This window comes from Amborella trichopoda, chromosome 9 (genome assembly GCF_054954075.1).
Source record: "Amborella trichopoda isolate Santa Cruz 75 chromosome 9, AtrichopodaSantaCruz75HAP2 v2.0, whole genome shotgun sequence".
Taxonomy (NCBI): domain Eukaryota; kingdom Viridiplantae; phylum Streptophyta; class Magnoliopsida; order Amborellales; family Amborellaceae; genus Amborella; species Amborella trichopoda.
The window spans coordinates 15,344,467-15,365,796 of record NC_142344.1 but is presented as its reverse complement, the minus strand read 5'-3'; the positions used below and the strand labels follow the sequence as shown (position 1 = coordinate 15,365,796).

Sequence of the window (21,330 nt, the reverse complement as noted above, 5' to 3'; positions counted from 1 at the left end):
ATAGTTTGTACAATTTTGTATATCTCATTTGTTCTAGTAAAAAAGTTTGATTTCTAGATCTAATAGATCTATAAACCCTCAAATTTTTGGAAAATGGATGATCAAGATAGTGTGTGGTATGGTGCACTATTTTATTACTGAAAATCCCTTTTCTTTTCATATAAACATATATCAAGGTTGAGATGATTAATTATAGGGTTTTCAATATCGGAACAACATTTTCAGGTGGATTTTTTAGGTGCACCTTACTTCTATAGTATAAGGTCGACACCTTATACAATATTTTTTTCCATATTTTAATATATCAACATCAATTACAACAAAAATTCCCTTGACATATTCAAAATTTATTAAAACAACCTCTACTAAGGACTAGGAAAATATCATATAAATAGTCAAATGAATGAAATCATCCATTTTATGCTAATATGAATTGTTTTTAAGTTTTATTTCACTCAAGTACCTATTTACAACATATGTTAAAAAATGGCCAAATTTGGCCCAATTCAAGAATAAGGAAAAATATTTTGGTAATTCAACATCACTTCAATGGCCCATGCCTAATAAGGATGACAACCTTGTTTCATCAGGGTGCAACGCAAAATACCACCAAATCATAATAATGCCCTTGGTTGTCTAGAGATCGACATGACTTTTTATTGGAAACCCTTAGTTTGGTTTTTCTAAACTTAAACAACACGAGTTCTAACTGTTATTTGGTTTGGGTCACTTAAGTGGTGCTAAATTACCAAAATTCTCGTATTTGTTTAAGTTTCCAATTTCTAAATAAGAAATTCTTTCACCATTCATATTTTTGTGAAGGTACATAGCTGGACAAAACTCAAAGTAACCATAATGAGATGATTTTATCATTTATTTGGACCATTTAAATAAAGAACAAACATTTATTAACGCTCATGAGTGAATTTTTATAGTATTTCACTCATGGCTCATCACCAACCTAAGTCTATTGTACGGTCATGTTTGTCTGATAGTATTTGAATTTTAATATTTTTAAAATTTTAATTTCTCTAAAATTTGGGATTGTGTGTGTGTATATATATATATATATATATATATATATATATATATATATATATATATATATATAACCAACTTGTACCTAATTAAAATATTAAAAAATAATTATTAAAAATAAACGACAAAAATAGCTTTGAAATAATTATAGGGATAATATAATAAAAAAAATTAAATTATTTTTAAATTTTATTTATATGTGCCTTGGTACACTCACAAAATTCAAAGTTCATCAAATTTGTAAAAAAATTATTAAAATTCAAATACTATCAAACAATCATAATCGTTTGATAGACTTTAAATGGTGATGGTAGGTGAGTAGCGTCCCATAGAACTTTCACTCATGACTGTTTTTAAGTATTTTCCTTTAAGCAACACTGTCCATAAAAACAACCCTAATAATGCAATACTCGAATGTTTAAAAAGTACACATATGTTAGGAAAAAGTTTGTATAAGGTAACAACTTTATACTAATGAGGAAAGGTGCATCTCAAAAATCCTACAGTGGAGAGTGTTTCTACATCGGAAAACCCTCCAACTTATCATCTTGACCTTGAGATGAATGGACATGAAGAAAAAAAAGAATTCCAAGTACAAAAAATAATACATCTTGTAAAAAGTCATCTGGATAGTCCTGTTATTAAGATTTTCAAGATCTGTTCAATCTATACCATATTTTAAATTTTAAATTTTCTAACTGAAGATAAAAAAAGATTTTGAAGCCACCATAAAATTGTCAATGCCCAAACGACTATCTCTAAGTAAATTTTATGGGTGCACATGACTTCTACGGGCAACTTTATACAAACCTCACCCCATATGTTAATAGTAACTAAAAAAAGCCGAGAGTTAAATATTTCTTTAAATTTGTCATTTTCTAATTGCCCTTTCCCAACCAAAATAGGGGCCCCTTATACAAACCTCACCCCATATGTTAATAGTAACTAAAAAAAGCCGAGAGTTAAATATTTCTTTAAATTTTTCACTTTCAAATTGCCCTTTCCTAACCAAAATGAGGGGCCCTTCACGACGGGTACAATGGACATTACCAAGGTTTGCTGTGATTTTTACGCATGTCCGTGTTGGTGAGACCGCTGGGCTCGAGAGAAGCTCTTAGAGCTTAAATGGGCAGTTACCCTTTTTATTATTTTTTATTTTCTATTTTTTGATTTTTGGGAGTTATTTGGCGGTGGGAATTGAACATGGAATATAGCATTACTATCGTCAACAAATTTTTTTTTGGGTAAATTTTAAAATTAAGTTTTTAATGTGTTAGTGGTAATAAAAACCCAGATTGATAGCTAAAACTTGAGTAGTAGCAACCACCGCAACCTCAACCCCATTACCACCGTCATCAACTACTAACCACTTAAGTCCAAGCCCAAATCCAAAAATCACGGTCAATTGCTTGGCACATTTGAGCTCACAAAACCCCTCTCTCTCTCTACCTCTTCATTGATGTGCTATCAAGCATCACTCGAAGCCCTTTGAATGGTGTGGACCCACATTAAATGAAACACTTCACATGCTCTCTCTCTCATGTCAGCCCCTAAGGAACTCTAGTGGGTATCATGTTGTAAGAGGAAAAAAAAAAAAAAAAAAAAATATATATATATATATATATATATATATATATTTTTTTTTTTCTTTTTTGGGTGATGATTCTTTGTGCAAGGGCCCTCCCCTCATTCCAAACAACTAAGCACGCTTCCTTTCAATTAAAGCAATCTTCTGCCCCGCTGCTAATCATTTCTACCTACCAAAAGTACAAAAAAATCGATGAATAAAAAAAACGAAATTGGCCATTATTCATTTGGAAAAGAATATCACCTATTACGATACCTCTATATTGATCATCTGGACTTGAAGTTCAACATTATGATTGTGAAAAAAATTAGGATTTTAAACTCTAAAAAATAGCATATATTTTAGCAAAGGAAAAAATTTATATAAGGATGCAATTTTATAATGTAGAACTACGGATGCACCTCAAAATCCATCGGAAAAGGTTGTTTTAATGTTGAAAAATCCTTTGATTGATCATCTCAACATCCAGATGTATGACCATGAAAAATAAAAAGATTTTAAGTCTCAGAAATAGTTCAATTTACAACATATTATCTATACCATCCATTTTCAAGATTTTCATATGTTTATAGATCTACTTGATTTTAACTATTTTTTAAATTTAAAATTTTATAATTAACTATAAAAATAGATTTTGAGATGATCCAAAAAACATCTTACATCAAAATTATATACCGTGATAAAGTTTAAAGGTGCACCTTGCGTCTACAGCTACGGATGCATCTGTATGCCAACTGCACCCTTTAACAAATCATGTAGACTGTTTATTGCGCCCTAAAAATAAATGTTAAAGATCTATATGATTATTTGAGTTTCAAAAATTATTATCGATATTGAAAATTGATTTTAGAGCCATCATGAAGATTTATAAGGCAGAAAGTGCTTTCTAAATGAGGATTTGAGTTGAGGCTTTATTTTGTTTTCCTAGAACCTAAGACTTATAGAAACTTCATCCTATCTAAATAGGAGACTTTTTTATACACGGCCGGTATGTAATATACCGCATCCATTGACTGCCCGTTCTAAAAAATTGTTTGATGATAGATGACCTAGTCTTGATGACTTTAGATTTATTTCTCTAACTCATCAACTTAGAGAGAGAGAGTTAGGTGATTATTAGAGGGCAACAGTTTAGATAGACTCGAGGCTCTAAACAATCAAATTAGAACCAATATAAAAAATTTCACTAGAAAAGATCATTTTGATGTCTAAATATCTTCAAATTGATCATCTTGACATCAAGATGCATGGACATGAAAAAAAAAATAGATCTCAAGTTTTAGAAATAGTCTAATTTGTAACGCATTTTTGGACAGTCAATTTTTAAAATTTTCAACTTTTCATGGATCTGCTCAATCTACATTATTTTTGAAGATTTAAACTTAATAAATAAAGGTAAAAATTTATGTTAAGGCTATCACAAAGATTTACAATATTGAAACCATGTTTCTCGACATTATTCGAAGGTAGGGTCCACTTTGATTGTTTAGAGCTAGGGTCTATAGAAACCGCATCCTTATTAGAGACTCTTTCTCCCATCAGGATTCTATACTGGAAGACTGACTATTCACTTTTAAATAGTGACATCCTTATTCGAAAATTACATGTCATTTGTGGAACATATTTTCTTCGCAACTACTATGGCGCAAACATAATTGGGCAATGCGTCCTTGAATCCTGTCGGAAGGGTGTGAAAACCAAAGGGAAAAAAAGGCGAAGAAAATTGCAAGGACAAACCGCTGGCTTCCCAAAAAAACTTAGAAAAGAAAGGGAAAGGCAAAAAGGCAGAAAAAAGAAGGAAGAAAGAGAAGGGAAATCGTCATCGGTCTATCCAATTGTGACCTCCTGTGAAGACTTGCCTCTGTTCTCCTTACACTTCTTCCAATTTTTTCAATTCAATCTGAACCAGAGGCCACAAATGTTCCCTATCCATTCCTCTGTTTCTTCGTTCTTGACTTATTAGATTCCAAAACCTTTGATTGAATTGCTCTCATGGAGGAGCGCTGAATCCATGGCCAAGCCCACCAACGCCCTCCTCTGTTGGGCCCTCGTGTTCGTGCTATTCCTCCGCCATTTAGTTGCAGAGGAGGAGCAACCCAGCATCGATGAACTCCTCCAACGCTACGCCTTCCGAGCCTTTGGCCGACACCCCAAGACGGCTTTGATCCACCCGGTGCCTCTCCCTGCAAACATGTCGGGCATAGACGCTTCTGCTGTGCGCTTCCGTAGTGGGAGCCTGCGCCGCTACGGTGCCAATCTTTCTGAATTCTCAATCCGCCGTGGTGGTGTTATCCGACCCTATGTGCGCCGCATCGTCCTTGTCCGCCAAAACCTGGGCGACCGCTCCCCGCAATTCTTCAACCTCACTGGGTTCACTCTGGTTAGCCCCATTGTTGGCCTCTTAGTCTACGACGCGTCCGATCTCAATGCCACCAATCCAAGAGCGCTCGAGCTGGAAGCCACCGGGGAGCCGATCTCTGTGACCTTTGGTGGAGAAGCCGAAGCTGCTATGTGTGTGTTTTTTGACTCTCAAGGAGTGATGAGGTTCTTGAACAGGAGCCGGGGAGGCGAGTGCCTCACATTGAGGGAAGGGCATGTTGGGCTTGTTGTCATGGCACCGCCATCGCCGAGCAGGGGACGAGGGTGGTCGAGCACTTGGAAGGTGGTGGTTGGGTCAAGCGTGGGGGGGTTGTTGGGGACCGTCCTTCTGGGGTTTCTTCTGGTTGCGCTCCTGAAATTCAAGAAGCGGTCGATGATCGCAGAGATGGAGAGGCGGGCATACGAAGAGGAGGCACTCAATGTGTCAATGGTGGGGCATCTGCGCGCACCCACCGCAACGGTTACTCGCACAATGCCCACCATTGAGAATGACTATGTCCCTCAGAATTGAGGAACAGCACTGGAACTGCATTTCCCGTGACACTCGGAAGGAAGAACAAGAATCCGATGCATAAAACTCACCCATCCACATGCACAGATTGATTGCTCCTCGTTGTTTGCACAGATTGATTGTTTAAATTGTAGATGTTTTTCCCATTCTTTCTTTGGGGCTTTTGAAAGGATTTTGGGGCAATTCTCTTTGGCTGAGATTTAATTTATTATAGTGCAAAGGAAAATTTTTGGTCCTTCTAATCGATTGGTTGCTTGCTAACAGTTGCTCTGTTTCTGCAATAGCTTTCAGAAATCACAGATGTGGCGTTGAGAACTGACCCCAAGTAAGCTTGGTCATGGGTTTCGATAGAGTTGCAGTAAAAGTCGACCTTTTTGTAGCTGTGACGGCTTTTAGCCTTTTGCAATGCATCCTTTTTTTTGGAACATGAACAAACCCGTCAGTTTTACCTGGAAAGGATACTCAAACCCTAGACAGTCTCGGACATTTTTTAGGCTTTGGAAAGAAAATTTGGTGTTTTTTTATTGAACTATGGTGTCCTCCAAATTTCCATATTAGGCATGGAGTTTGCAGCAAAATTCCACTGGTCTATAATGCCACTAGCCACTACCATGAATATACAAAAAATGGGACTTAAAAAGTAAAATTTATTATTTAAAAGAGTCAAAATGAATGGTAAAAATAATTAAAAAATAAAATTCTAAGCCATTTATTACTAAAAATCTAATATATTTTTTCCAAAGTCATGATTGTAGTAGTCAAGATTAATGACTTATTTACAAAGTTGTTTATAGAAATAGTACATTTTCCCACACCGGCGAAGCAGAAGAAACCAAAGAAATAAAATCAAGAAAACCTTCAAAGAGTCTCCTATATACTCGTGGACTCGATTGTGTCATCCGAGTAAATCGCTACCTTAAACCTCTCGGGCTTCGCAGCCTAGAGCTCATTCCTCTAGCAATGTGCCCTAGCTCTCTCTCTCTCAATCCCACTCCTGAGTGAGTAAGTAGAATCACTACCGTTGTTGCAGATGAGCTGGGCTTACCACTCCTTTCCACTCTTATCTATGATGTAAAAGGTTTGGTATATCATGTCTAAGACCGTATTATTTTAAAAGGAAAGGCATACCTCATTCAATTGTCTTCGGCAAGACATAAAACTGTATGTTATTGTCCTTTGCAGGATGCTGAACTGCATGACACTAAACTGTTTAGGGAGAAGTGTTGATTATTTTATTTTAAAAAATCTCGTCCCTCTTCAAAATTATCCTCTTTTATTTTTTAATTCATAATATATTAATTATTAACTTCTTGATTCATAATTTCAGCTTCCTAATTTTTTTTTTATTAGTTCATCATTTTTAATTTCTTTATTTATTAATTTCTGATTTCTCAATGGGTTAATTCTTACTTTTGATTTTCAAACCTCCAAATGTATAACCAGTGGAAGATTTCGAAATTATGTATTTGTGATTTTAAATATTTTAATTATTTCGATTAAATCATGACCTAGCATTAATGGGTGTTCCTTACTAAGGCATAGGAACATTACCTAATTCAATCGATAGAGACCACATTAGTGTCGTACATAGCCCATACCAAATCGATAGTCAAGCGAATATCCCCTAAACCGTAAAATCTATAGTGTAGAAAGCCAAATCCCCTAAAATAGGCAAAAAATACCGTAAGATCTATCAAATTCGAGATTCCTGATCAGAAATGTCAAGAAAATATTGGAAAATCAAAATCGAGAGAAAATCTATGTCAACCGGATCTGATTGGCTGTTGCAATGCAGAGTGCATCACTTGAAAGAAAATATTATCGCTGCAAGATGTGTCGCTGCCATGCGTCAGCTCAAGATTGGTCCCTCCCATTTTGGAAGCATTTTTCATTAAATAGAGCTTTTCTTCAACGTTTTTAGGGATTAGACATTTGAAAACTTAGGAGCGATGTTTAGAAAGCACAAATTCATTTTCACCATTTAAACCCTAGTTTTCCGTAGGAACCCTAGAAACCCTAACCCTAGTACCCTAATTTCCTGGCAGTCCATGGTTATTAGAGCATAAAATCTTTTATATCTCTTCATGGCTTTAAACCTTAAATTTATAGGAATCTTCATCTCATAATACAATCTAAAGTTGGAGGAAGCATTTCTTTAAAGAACATATGGATTCAATTATTAACCTTGACTTGGTTGAGGTTCCTAATCCAGGTTCTGAGCAAACAATCCCGGCAGTCAGTAAGTAACCCATATTTTATTTTTGTTGCATATTTTAAGTATTTTTGCATTTTCTTTAGTTTAGATCAGTTGCTTTGATTTCCTTTCTTATTTAGATGTGATTCACAGCCGACAATACCGATGATCCATAGAAAAATTGATCTCTTTATGAGGTTAAATTGTATTAGGACTGGAATTCATAAGGACCCCACACCTTAACAAAGATTTGAGAAAATCAGGGTTCAATCTGCTTTCAGTTCATCAAATATTCAGCTATAGACAATTTAGTACCCACTGCGGGGCATGTTGAGCTGTCGACACATTAGATTCATGTCTGAAAAGTCCTTGGATTAATTAGGAATCACCCTAGCGCACTCTAGATCCTATTAGGGTTCGGGAGTCATGTGCATCACGAGGTGGGCAATAGGAGTCTTTCTTTCAGCACCGCACTTCCTCTCGTAGTAAACACATGCCCCAAAAACCCTTCCAAGGCATGTATCTTGCCACTGGTGCTCTCTACTTCACCTTTTAACTCCTTGTTAGTCCACATTTTCATGCTTTATCTATTCGATTCCATTTGCATCGTAGTTTAGATTTCTATTTACAATTCCCATTCCTAGTATCTTTTACCGCTTTCTAGTGTGAAATTTACTTGTTTAGCCACATTAATTTACACCCACCCCGCTTTCTAGTGTGAAATTTACTTGTTTAGCCACATTAATTTACACCCACCAATGAGTGCTCTTTTCCACACTAATTGCACACAACTGCCGGCTTTGTCTAGAATACCATTTCAGAAAACTGGTGTTATAGTCATGCGGGGACACCTAGCCTTTAGGAGAGGGCGGCTGGGACCTGCACAACCTTAAGGTGAGCACCTCTCTGTAATCCTCAGCCTTAAGAGCACTCCATAATAGTGAGATCGATGCTCTCTCTTAAGTTGTACGTTCAGACTTATGTAGGCATATTGTGAACATAGCCACTTCTTCAAATTTTCTTAGCAAGGTTCCCACATATTAGCCTTCACTCTAGAGACATAGGGTAAATTATTTCAAACAGTTTTTTATTGTGTTATTATCATTAAATAGGTTAGAAAATTTCTCATAGTCGAATCTCATCATGTGGTGAGTCTTAGTTAGAGTCAACCACCTCATTTAAGCCTTAACCATAAGTCAAACACCCTAACTGCCTAGAAGCGATATAGTCTAGGGTCCCTCGAACCTACTAAACCTGTAGCCAATCTGGCTCTATTGTAGGTGGGTCCATAATTAGCAAACCTGAATATTAGGTAGGTGACCCGTCAACCCTTCGTGGGGAACCACTAGCCAAGGGGTGCGCGCTGCTAGAACCACCCTCAGCGGCCATGGTATTAGGCCTGGAATAATTATCAAACAACTAGTGATTAATACCCAGTCTAGGCGTAAAAGTCGTGTGGAGAACAATATCCACAACATCGAACAATCATACCATTTGAATCTCCATAACCTCAAGGACTACGAGGGCTAAGGGTTGATAAACCACAAAACGAAAAGGTATGGGTCTAGGTCTAGGACCCCTAGTCATATTCCTAGGCGTCATAGTGCAAAGGAGGGAACCTTTATCCCTAGTACAACACCACAAGAGGGGTAGGTCAAGGTATGGCCGAACCCCTAGATAACCCCTTAGTTCAAGTCCTCTTGTATGCTTTAGCTAGTCAATGGTATAGTCTCCAGCCTACAATACAGGGTCAAATCCAAGCCTAGCTTAGAGGCCTAAGTTAGCTCGCTCGAAATCTTAGTGTGAGTCAGCCAACATCTATAGCACAACAAGCCCAATTGCATATCCCAACCTGGAGAGTCACCCCCACTCTAGCCTATGACTAGGGCCAACGAATCAAGTACTCGCTAACAACTTACAATGCCTCAGTTGTAGACTCACCTATTAAAATCTGCTGATTAGTCAGGCGAAGGCCTCAACTTAATGCCTACGGGCAAGTTGGCCAACATAAAGGGACACGGGAAAACCTTATCCAGTGCTCTGGCTAGGATGAGAATACATGACAGACTCCCATAAAAAATATGAGGAGGAAACTCTTGTGACATAGAAGACCTCTCACTCAAATTCACCCTACCTAAACTCCACAACAAGTTTCTTGGGAAGGGAGATCCGGAAACATATGTATGAATATATTTTTTAAAAGATAAAATGGACCGGTTTAAGGCCATGTTTTAACATAGCGTATCCACAGAAGTCCTTCCATGGCATTTCGAATTCCTTAACTCTTACATATCATGAGATATTTGTAGGGAAATTTCTGGAGTACGGTGCGTGGATAGGCTAATGTTACTCAAAAAATGCACAAACACCCCACCCAGTTTTGGTGATTAGCCTTAAACAAGGCTTTTTTTAAAAAAAAAAAAATTGGGTAAAAGATTCTAAGGCTCCTCAGATACTATGTTAATTACATTCACTCATCAACCATTGGAGGGGAAAGATACCTCTATTTAATCGATTACAAACGGTAGTAGTTTGAAAAGTAAGATACATGATACTTCCTTCACATAAGAACGGCCTTCAGCCTTGTGGAATCTGTTGATTTACATGTCTACATGTCTATATATATATATATATATATATATATATCTGTGTGTCTCTCAATCTCTGTATATACCTCTAGATGTTTATGTATCCATCCATCTCTATTGGCTTGGAGACAGTTAGCCTTTTTATAGACTTTGCACCGGGCATTTATTTTTATGTGTCCAGAAAAGATCCATTAGTCTCATGAAATGTCTTTGTGCTATCCCTGCTCAATGACTTTTTCTCATGATATGTACATTTTTTAGGACCAGTACTAGAAGACGATGATTGGAACAGCAAAGCAGCTTGGTGGTCTCTACTATTTTGACGCCCCTCCACTGACTCGTCCTGCTCTTTCATCCATTTCAATTGATTTTGATTTATGGCATAGACGTTTAGGTCATGTTTCTTCTACTCGTTTGAATTTGACAGCTAAGACTGTTGATGGGATCTATGTTCTCAATCCTAGTCATTGTGATGTTTGTCCTTTTGCGAAACAAATAAGATTACCTACTGTTGATTCCTCTATCATTTTACCCTTGCAAATACCCGATGATTCCCCACCCCTTGATTCACACGATGCCCCAAACACCACTGCACCAGATCCCATCACTGTCCTACCCAATTATGCTATTTCCCCTCATCAAGACCAATCTCATGGCACCCCTTCCCATTGTGTACTAACACCAATCGCTCTACCACCCATTTGATGTTCTCAACGAGCTTCTCAACGACCTTCCTATTTGAAAGACTTTCACTGCTCTCACGGCAAGCTTGGAGCTACTTCCACATCTTCCTTTGGCACTGGTTCCACCAAAGGTACACATCATCTCCTGTCTCATTTTATTTATTATCACAACTTGTCTCCCTCTCATCATAATTTTACTTTAGCCGTCTCTTCTATTTCAGAGCCTACCTCCTATTTTCAAGCTGTGCAAAACCCCAAATGACAAGAGACCATACAATGTGAGCTTTAGGCACTTGAGAATCATACCTAGACCCTTACAACTTTACCTCCAGGGAAAATGTCCATTGGATGTAAGTGGGTATATAAAGTCAAGTACCAATTTGATGGTACAATTGAACGCTACAAGGTTCAGCTTGTTGCCAAGGGTTACACCCAACGTACAGGATTGGATTACCATAAGACCTTTACACCAATTGTAAAGTTGGTCACTATTTGTTGTTTATTAGCCATTGTTTCGGTTCGTCATTGGACTTTGCACCAATTAAATGTGCAGAGCGCATTTCTTCACGGTGACTTGGAAGAAGAGGTATACATGAGTCTTCCTCCGGGACTTTCTCAACAGGGGCAGACAAGGGTTTGCTGGTTACACAAATCTATATATGGACTCAAGCAGGCATCCTGTCAGTGGTTTAGCAAGTTCTCCTCAGCCCTTATTGATGCTGGTTTTCCTCAAAGTGGATTATTTCTTGTTTACTCACAATCACCATGATGGTTTTTTTATTATCCTGATTTATGTCGATGATATCATTGTTACAGGCACCAATTCCCAAGCCATATAGTCTCTCAAATCCTTATTACATCGCCGTTTTCACCTAAAAGATCTTGGCCCTCCCAAATATTTTCTTGGTCTTTAAGTGGCACAGTCTAAAAAAGGTTTATGTATCTCACAACATAAATATACTCTTGAGATAATTGAAGAAATGAGTCTCCTTGGTGCCCGACTTGTTCACCTCCCCATGGAGCAACATCTCAAACTTTATCATGATCATGGAGAACTCCTTTCTGATCCCACCATGTATCGTCGCCTTGTGGGTCGTCTCATTTATCTGAATCTCACTAGACTAGACATCGTTTAATTTGTTCATATCCTTAGTCAGTATATGAGTGCACCACAACAGCCGCATTATGAAGTAGCCCTACGCCTTGTTCGCTACTTAAAACTTGCACCAAGACAAGGTTTATTTTTTCCCTCCGACAACCCTCTTCACTTTTGAGTTTTTTTGTGACTCTAATTGGGCAAGTTGCCCTGATACCCACCTCTCTACCACGGGATATTGCACTCTTCTTGATCTTTCTCTTATCTCTTGGAAAACCATGAAGCAATATATTGTTAGTTGATCTTCAGTCGAGGCCGAATATTGAGCTATGGCTACTGCAAGCTGTGAGATCACTTAGTTACCTCCTACATGACTTAGGAGTTCCTCACTCACAACCTGTCGTTCTCTATTGTGACAATCAAGCTGCATTATACATTGCTGCCAACTCAGTGTTTCATGAATGGACACAACACATCGAGCTTGATTATCACTATATTCGAGAAAAGATCCAAAATGGAATTCTTCGAACCTCTTACATTCACACATCACGACAGCTTGCCGATGTATTCACTAAAGCCCTTGCACACAATTCTTTGATTCGCAAGTTTGGTGTTCTCGATATTCATACTCCAACTTGAGGGGGAATGTTAGACGGTTTCATTTGAAATTGTAAATCCCTACAATTCAGGGATTGCATCAGTCAAATATATTTAGCATATATCATATTCTGTAAAATCCCCTTAATCAAGGGATCATATTTGGCATGTAATTGTTGTATATAATGTTCACTTTGGGTCAATGAAATCAATGATTTTCTTTCCAATCTTTACACCCATTCTCCTATAAACTATCTTGTTACTCTACAATATCATTAATTTTTAAAAGCTAAAAACTAATATGGATTTGGAGCCCCTAATTGCACAACTACATCCCATCTTAAGCATAAAGACGAACCATTCATTTAAATAATGAGGTCAGGTCAATGAGATATTGCAGCTTTGTAGGAGTTCAAAGTCCATAAATTGATTTGCTAAATTGATTTGCAGATGTTTTGGAGGGCTCTCCTGTCTTAATCAATCAAAAATTGAGTTCCAAGTTACCGGGCACAAATCAAATGGGCCCCTTATTTAGCTCTTGCCTTTGGTGTGAATCGAGTACCTACTGAAAGAAATATCGAGTATTCAATATTATATTATTTAGATTTGCTAAAAGATTTAGGGCTCCTGGGGGAGAATATTGTGAGTTGGCTCCCTAAGGGTAAAGCGCAACTTAGTGTTCCTTTTTTGGACCCAAAATTTGGAAACATAACCGCTAGAACCTAATAACGAAGAAGAAAAAATATTAAATAGAAAGATCGAACAAGAACCGTCTAATATTCAGAGTGCAAGATCTAGGTGTTTAAGAACACAAAATTCAAAAAACTTTCAATGAAAATAATCATTTTATGATACTCAGATAGATCCAAAAATTTTGGATTAGAAAAAAAAAATCCCAATCAGGTCTTCTGCCTGAGGGAGTAGGCGTATAGTATACTCATGCGGGAGTAAAGTATATGTGCTCTCTAGGTTTTTATTATTGTATAAAGAAAATTCGAAATCCTTTAAAATAAAAAATTTAAATGATAAGATCGGTGAGTGGAAAATCTAGAGCTTCATTTGTGTTTTCGTTTCTCTTAGCCAAAATTTACCATGGTCCCTCAGTAGCATTTTCTCCATTCACTCCCATGGGTAAAACTCTAACATGGTAATAATATTTTCGTCCCCCGATATAACTTCTTCAATCTAGTCATGAAACTTCAAATAAAATAAAATGAACTATGTGCCAGGAAAAATGATGCCTTAAGGTTGAATAGAGACTCTCTAATATTTTGATAGTTAGATCTAAGTATTTTAGGAAGAAACAATCTGAACTTTCATTTTGAAAATAAGTGTCCACTGATTATTAGGTGGATCCCAAAAAATTTAATAAGAAAATACTTCTAAGTAGCTCTGTCGCTTGAAGTAATAAGTATACAATATGCTCGAGAGACAAAAATGAACAGTGATTTTGCCTACCCTCATCACCATCTAAACTTCGTCGTACTGTCACAGTTATCCGGTAGTGTTTCAATTTTTATTTTTTTTACTAACTGGAATGATTTAAATTTTGGCGTGTGTATACATCTTAGTGAGGTGCACCTAATAAAACTATGAAAAAAAATAATTCGTAAAATATAAATTGACCAAAATACCCCCGTAAATTTTCGGGGGTATTTTGGTCAATTTATATTTTATGAATTCTTTTTTATATTTTTATTAGGTGCGCCTCACTAAGATGTACACAAGTTCCAAATTTTACGTAATTTGAATTTTTAGAAAAAATATGAAAATTGAAATATTACCAAACAACTGGGACCGTGCTATGAAGTTTGGATGGTGAGGGCAAGCGAAATTACTATTCGTTTCGGCCTATAGGCGTTGGGAAGAGTTTTCCATATATATATAGAAAAGGTGGTCATAATTAATCTTGACCATTCAATGTGAAATTAGATGGCTACATCCAGTCCATTGACCAAGTTCGAAACTTCAAAGGAAATTTTCTCGAAATTTGTGACACACGAAAGCATTCAAATTTCATATCGGATGGTTGTACATAATTGTAACCACCTTGTATAAAAGGTCAATGGTCTCATTGTATACAATATATATATATATATATATATATATATATATAATCAAGTATTTGATCAGAAAATTTATCAGCAAATTGAATTGATCTATCAATGGGAATAATTGTGCCATGGTGGATCATGTGTTCTAGAAACCTAATATTGGTTTTGAAGCCATCGATTCTAAATCTTTATATGATAGACTCAAAAAGAATCCTCCACCATGGACAAATATCCATACTCGAGCAGTACAAATAATCAAAGAAAAGGTAAAAACTCTTGTTTGCCTTTCTCTTCCTCATCCTACTGTGTTCAAAATGCAGGGGGGGCAACACTGACAGCAACGACGAAGAGTCACCCGTGTCCCTTGCACTACAACTGTTCGAAGAAAATAGAAATAATAATATTGTTACATTTTCACCTACACCTATAATGGGTTCTCATAGCAATTCTCGCCACGACAAACGCCCAATGACTAATATAATACCATTCGAAGGAGAACCTTCACCTTCACACTCTCCTATGCATCAAATAACCTATCCCGAAGAAAATGCTTCAACTCCCATATATTCTCCAGCCCAGTCTAAGTCTGCTTCAAGACCTAATATACCCAGATCCTCATATATTGAACGAGCTTATCTCATGGACATTACTATTGATGAACAACACATCAATACAGATCCGATAAAAGTTGCTCCATTATATTTGCTCAATCACCTAAATCCAACCAATGGTGTAAAAACCAGAGAGTACTATGAAGCCATCCTTATGGAAACGGGATCCCATTCCGTTGTCCATTATTACCAGCAAAACACCAGAGTCATTGCGTACTCAAAGGTTCAAATCAAAAAACTACTTTCCTATGATGAGTGGGGTTGTAATCCCGCGCAAGGAAAGAAACTGCACAACCCAGATTTCTCTTATAAATACTATAAGTATGCCGAATATATTGAAGCCTGACATAAGTTCTTTTACTACCAAAATCCAAATAACACACACAGCTGATACATACAGTTCCGGCTACCTATTTTTGAAAGATTCCTCACATGGTTTAAAAGCTGGTTCTTAGTGTGGGGCTCAACATCTTCAATCTTACCTCCTGCTTTCAAAACAGTGCAGGAACAATTCGTGGAATACAATAATATTGATAATACCATTGATATTCACCTATACTTCATGGCCTTGTATAAAATCCCATGGATTATGAAATGGGAGTATACTATCTCAGTCAATAATACTTCTGACTATACCTATATTCCTCGATTGGGAAAAACTATCTCTGTAAAATGGTGGGACATATTCAATATGGATCCCATAACAATCACACCCAAAAGGATACCTCCGCAAACACCTATATACCAATCAAGCTCAAATACTGCCAACACCTCTTTTGATTTCCCAACCTATTTGAAAAATATGCTCCAGTCCAACCCCAATGCCTCAAAGGAAGCCTTAGAGCAACAAATGAGAGAAATATTTGCTGAAGCTGGAAGAAAACCAGTTTCTTCTGAAGAAACTGTACAATCTTCACCCTTACACACCAATCAGTACTTGCACCTTCCTACAACAGATCCGGATGATGAAACAGATCCAGAAAAAGATGATCCAGATGAATTTAGCCAGAGACCTTGACAAATATCAGCGGCACTGTCACCACCAACAGAATAAGCAGAAAATTCTCCAAGTGTATAAGATGAATATATAATGATTCCATTATGTTTTTTCCTAAGTCTTTCCTTGACTTTTTCAGCAAATAAATATGGTAGACCAGCTATGAATTTCTCTTTCCAGTGGTCTAGTTGACAGTCTTCTCGTATTAATAATCGTGAGAAAAATACATCTTTATACCATTTATAATGAGATAATGTAGGACAGCGAAGATTGGAGAGCAGATCCTCTGATCTTGCTGCTAACAGTGTTGTACTGCCTACAAAGTGAAGTGTAATGGTATATATTAAAGTATTTACGGCATCACTTTTCGTATAAATTATTTCTTGATTTTGTTCATTTCTGGCGGTCCATTGTCTAGTATTGGTGAGGATTCTATTTTTTGTTTCATCATCTACATAGAAATCCCACCATCCTCTTAACCAGCCAGTGAATCCATTAACTATTGCTTTTGCAACCTCTTGATCTGGGTTGCCTGCCATTTTATTTGCAGAGGCAAACATTGTCATATGTCTCATGACATCTAAAATCTTCAATTCAGATAAACCATCTATTGTCCAATTGACTATTGACCTTCCTGAGTATGATACTACGTGTTGTATAGCATCTTCTTCAAGTTGGATATCAACAGGTGTAGATCTTTTATGATATGGAAGGGCAGTAATTGGTTTCCAATTTTTTCCATAAGTTATTCTGTCCAGATTCATAGGAGTGGTATCAATAAATGCATTTTCTTGATTTTGGATAGTATCTTCTATTATTTGTTCTTCTTGGAGCATCATTGTCTCATGCTCTGGGATTTTAGCTTTGCCTTTGTCTGAAGATTCAGGTATATTTGGTGTAGGAATAGTAAGTTTGGGAGATGGTATTCCTTTAATATCTAGCTGAGCTAGTTTGGCTATTAATTGATCCATTAAGGATTTATTATTGTCTCCAATAGGAAACTTATTTTTATTTAATTCTGGAGGTGGTTTGAACAAAACTGCTTTAGGAGGAGAAGGAGTTATTTTTTCCTTAGACACTAGTCTTTCTATTCTTTCTGCCTGTTTTCCTTGATGGGAGGTGTTTTTGCTTTATTTTTTGTTATCGAAATGAATTGAGTAATTACAGATCTTTTTTCATCTTGATCAGTAATTTTTTCAATAATATCTAAGATGAAATTATCTTCTTGTGTAAGTGCATGAAGATTATGTGAAGGTATGGGACAGCTACAATCATTATCTTTTATTGGAATGGATGATTCCGAGTCTGTTGATGTATTGGAAGAGTCAGATGAATCTGTCCATAACAGATCATTATCTTGTATATTGTCTATATGAGAATCGGAGGAAGAATCTGAAGATGTATCATCATAATTGATTATATTGTATAATTTCGTTTTTACTGTATCATCCAAATGTAATGATTCTATTTTCTTTTTTAATTTACATTGATGTTTATAATGACCAACCTTGCCACACTTATAACATACTGGAAATTTTCTTTTATGTTTTCTGTTGGGAGAGAATTTATTTATAAGTTTTCTTTTAGATTTTTTGTATTTTTTATGGACTTTATTAGATTTGGATTTATATTTGTCATGTTTATATTTTTTCTTTTTCTTATAGAGTTTTTCAGGCATATTTTTTCTATTAAGGTAATATCCAAATTGTTCAAAATATTTGCTGAAAAAGTCAAGGAAAGACTTAGGAAAAAACATAATGGAATCATTATATATTCATCTTATACACTTGGAGAACTTTCAGCAGAAATATGTGCTGAAGGCTTAGCCTTATGCACAGATATGAAACTTAAAAAACAATTGGATAAACAACAAATCACGAAGCCTAAAGAACTTAGTGATTTTTGTGAACAATTTGGATATTACCTTGATAGAAAAAATATGCCTGAAAAACTCTATAAGAAACAGAAAAAATATAAACATGACAAATATAAATCCAAATCTAATAAAGTCCATAAACAATACAAAAAATCTAAAAGAAAACTTTTAAATAAATTCTCTCCCAACACAAAACATAAAAGAAAACTTCTAGTATGTTATAAGTGTGGCAAGGTTGGTCATTATAAACATCAATGTAAATTAAAAAAGAAAATAGAATCATTACATTTGGATGATACAGTAAAAACGAAATTATACAATATAATCAATTATGATGACACATCTTCAGATTCTTCCTCCGATTCTCATATAGACAATATACATGATAATGGTCTGTTATGGACAGACTCATCTGACTCTTCCAATACATCAACAGACTCAGAATCATCCATTCCAATAAAAGATAATGATTGTACTTGTCCCATACCTTCACATAATCTTCATACACTTACCCAAGAAGCTAATTTCATCTTAGATAATATTGAAAAAATTACTGATCCAGATGAAAAAAGATCTGTAATTACTCAATTCATTTCGATAACCAAAAATAAAGCAAAAACACTTCTCATCAATAAATCTCCTGATGAATACAATTTTGCTTCAATAATGAAGAGAGTAAGTGAACAACATACTTCTCAACAAAAAGAACCTTCAATTTCTGATTTAAAACAAGAAATCAAAGAAATTAAGAAAGAAATATGTCAATTAAAAAATAAAATTAAAATTTTAGAATTACAACAAGTATCTCCAAGAGATACAGATACAGATGAAATAGATTTTGATCAAATCATAATAGAAGAACCAGAAGAAATTCCAGAAACATCAGAAAAGAAACCTTATCTGGTAACTATTCCTTCAGTCAATTTAATAGATAAAATCATAATTCAAAAATGGTTTGTCCAAGTCAAAATTATAGTTATAAAAGATTATAGTTTTGAAATTTCAGCCTTAATAGACTCAGGCGCTGACCTTAATTGTATTAATGAATGTCTAGTACCTTCAAAATATTTTGATAAGACAACTCAAATATTGAATACAGCCGATGGAAGTAGATTGTTTATAAATTATAAATTATCAAATGCTTCTATTTGTAATAATCATCAATGTATTAATACACCTTTTATTATGGTTAAAGGGTTAAGCCAATCGCTTATACTTAGAGTCCTATTCCTTACCCTTTTATATCCATTGACAATAGATCAAGCAAGAATATCTTCTAATTATCAAAATGTACCAATACACTTTGACTTTATACATAAACCCAAATTAAAGGAAATAAATAATGTTAAAAGCCAATTACAAAATAAAGAAAAATTCCTTTGTACATTAAAGCAAGAAATGAAATATAAGCATATCGAAGAACAAATAAACAATCCTCTGATTCAACAAAAAATTGAAAGCATACAAAAACAAATAGAAACTTCTATATGCAGTGAGCATCCCAATACTTTTTGGGAAAGAAAAAAGCATAGTATTAGTCTACCATATGCACCAGGTTTTGATGAAAGCCAAATACCTACAAAAGCTAGACTCATACAGATGAATACTATCCTACATGATATGTGTCGCAAAGAAATCAAGGATCTTCAAATAAAAAAGTTAATAAGACCAAGCTCCTCACCTTGGAGCTGTGCAGCCTTTTATGTTAATAAAAATGCTGAAAAAAAACGAGGAGTTCCTCGACTAGTTATCAATTATAAACCTCTTAATAAAGTTTTAAGATGGACTAGATATCCTATTCCTAATAAAAAAGATCTATTAGATAGAGTTGCTAATGATTGTTTCTTCTCTAAATTTGCTATGAAGTCTGGATATTGGCAAATACAGATTCAAGAACAAGATAAATATAAAACAGCCTTTAATGTCCCATTTGGTCAATACGAATGGAATGTCATACCTTTCGGTTTAAAAAATGCTCCATCAGAATTTCAGAAAATAATGAATGATGTTTTCAATACTTATCATCATTTCATGATTGTTTATATTGATGATGTTTGATCTTCTCTGAATCTATAGATCAACATATTAAACATATTCATACTTTTATCAATGCAGTCCAAAATGCTGGATTGGTTGTATCAGCTAAAAAGATTACTTTATTTCAAAACCAATATTAGGTTTCTAGGACACATGATCCACCATGGAACAATTATTGCCATTGATAAATTAATTCAATTTGCTGATAAATTTCCTGATCAAATACTTGATAAGAAAAACCTTCAACGGTTCTAAGGATGTTTAAATTATGTTAGTGATTTTTATCCTAATCTTGCCATCGATTCTAAACCTTTATATGATAGACTCAAAAAGAATCCTCCACCATGGACAAATATCCATACTCGAGCAGTACAAATAATCAAACAAAAGGTAAAAACTCTTGTTTGCCTTTCTCTTCCTCATCCTACTGCGTTCAAAATTATAGAATGCGACGCCTCTGATATAGGCTTGGGTGGTATTCTCAAACAACGAATTGAGAACAAAGAACAACTACTCAGGTATACTTATAAAGCTTGGAATCCTACACAGAAAAATTATTCAATGGTTAAAAAAGAATTATTAGCCATTGTTCATTGTGTCACAAAATTTCAGAGTGACATTCTTAATCAATCATTTCTTATACGAACTGAATGCAAAGCAGCCAAAGATATTTTACAAAAAGATGTTCAAAATTTAGTTTCCAAACAAAAATTTGCTCGCTGGCAGGCTATACTATCCGCCTTTGATTTTACCATCGAACACCTTCCCGGGTCTTCCAATGCCTTACCTGATTTCTTAACCCGTGAATTTTTGCAGGGGGGCAACACTGACAGCAACGACGAAGAGTCACCCGTGTCCCTTGCACTACAGCTATTCGAAGAAAATAGAAATAATAATATTGTTACATTTTCACCTACACCTATAATGGGTTCTCGTAGCAATTCTCGCCACAACAAATGCTCAATGACCAATATAATACCATTCGAAGGAGAACCTTCGCCTTTGGCAATCCGTTCACCTTCACACTCTCCTATGCATCAAATAACCTACCCCGAAGCAAATGCTTCAAATCCCATATATT

At 35.6% G+C, this 21,330-nt stretch overlaps 1 protein-coding gene and 1 long non-coding RNA gene across 2 annotated transcripts; both read left to right on the top strand.

Annotated features, from left to right (window-relative positions):
- The first annotated feature begins 4,151 nt into the window (after window positions 1–4,151).
- Window positions 4,152–5,758, top strand: LOC18424465 (uncharacterized). Its single transcript, XM_006829052.4, has one exon. It carries the CDS (start codon window positions 4,638–4,640, stop codon window positions 5,514–5,516), a length of 879 nt encoding a protein of 292 aa, XP_006829115.1. The 5' UTR covers window positions 4,152–4,637; the 3' UTR covers window positions 5,517–5,758.
- A 1,674-nt stretch (window positions 5,759–7,432) lies between these two features.
- Window positions 7,433–12,307, top strand: LOC148780415 (uncharacterized). The gene is made up of 3 exons (XR_016041527.1): window positions 7,433–7,755; window positions 10,560–11,112; window positions 11,203–12,307. It is a non-coding gene; the product is annotated as an uncharacterized LOC148780415 (long non-coding RNA).
- Window positions 12,308–21,330: the final 9,023 nt, after the last annotated feature.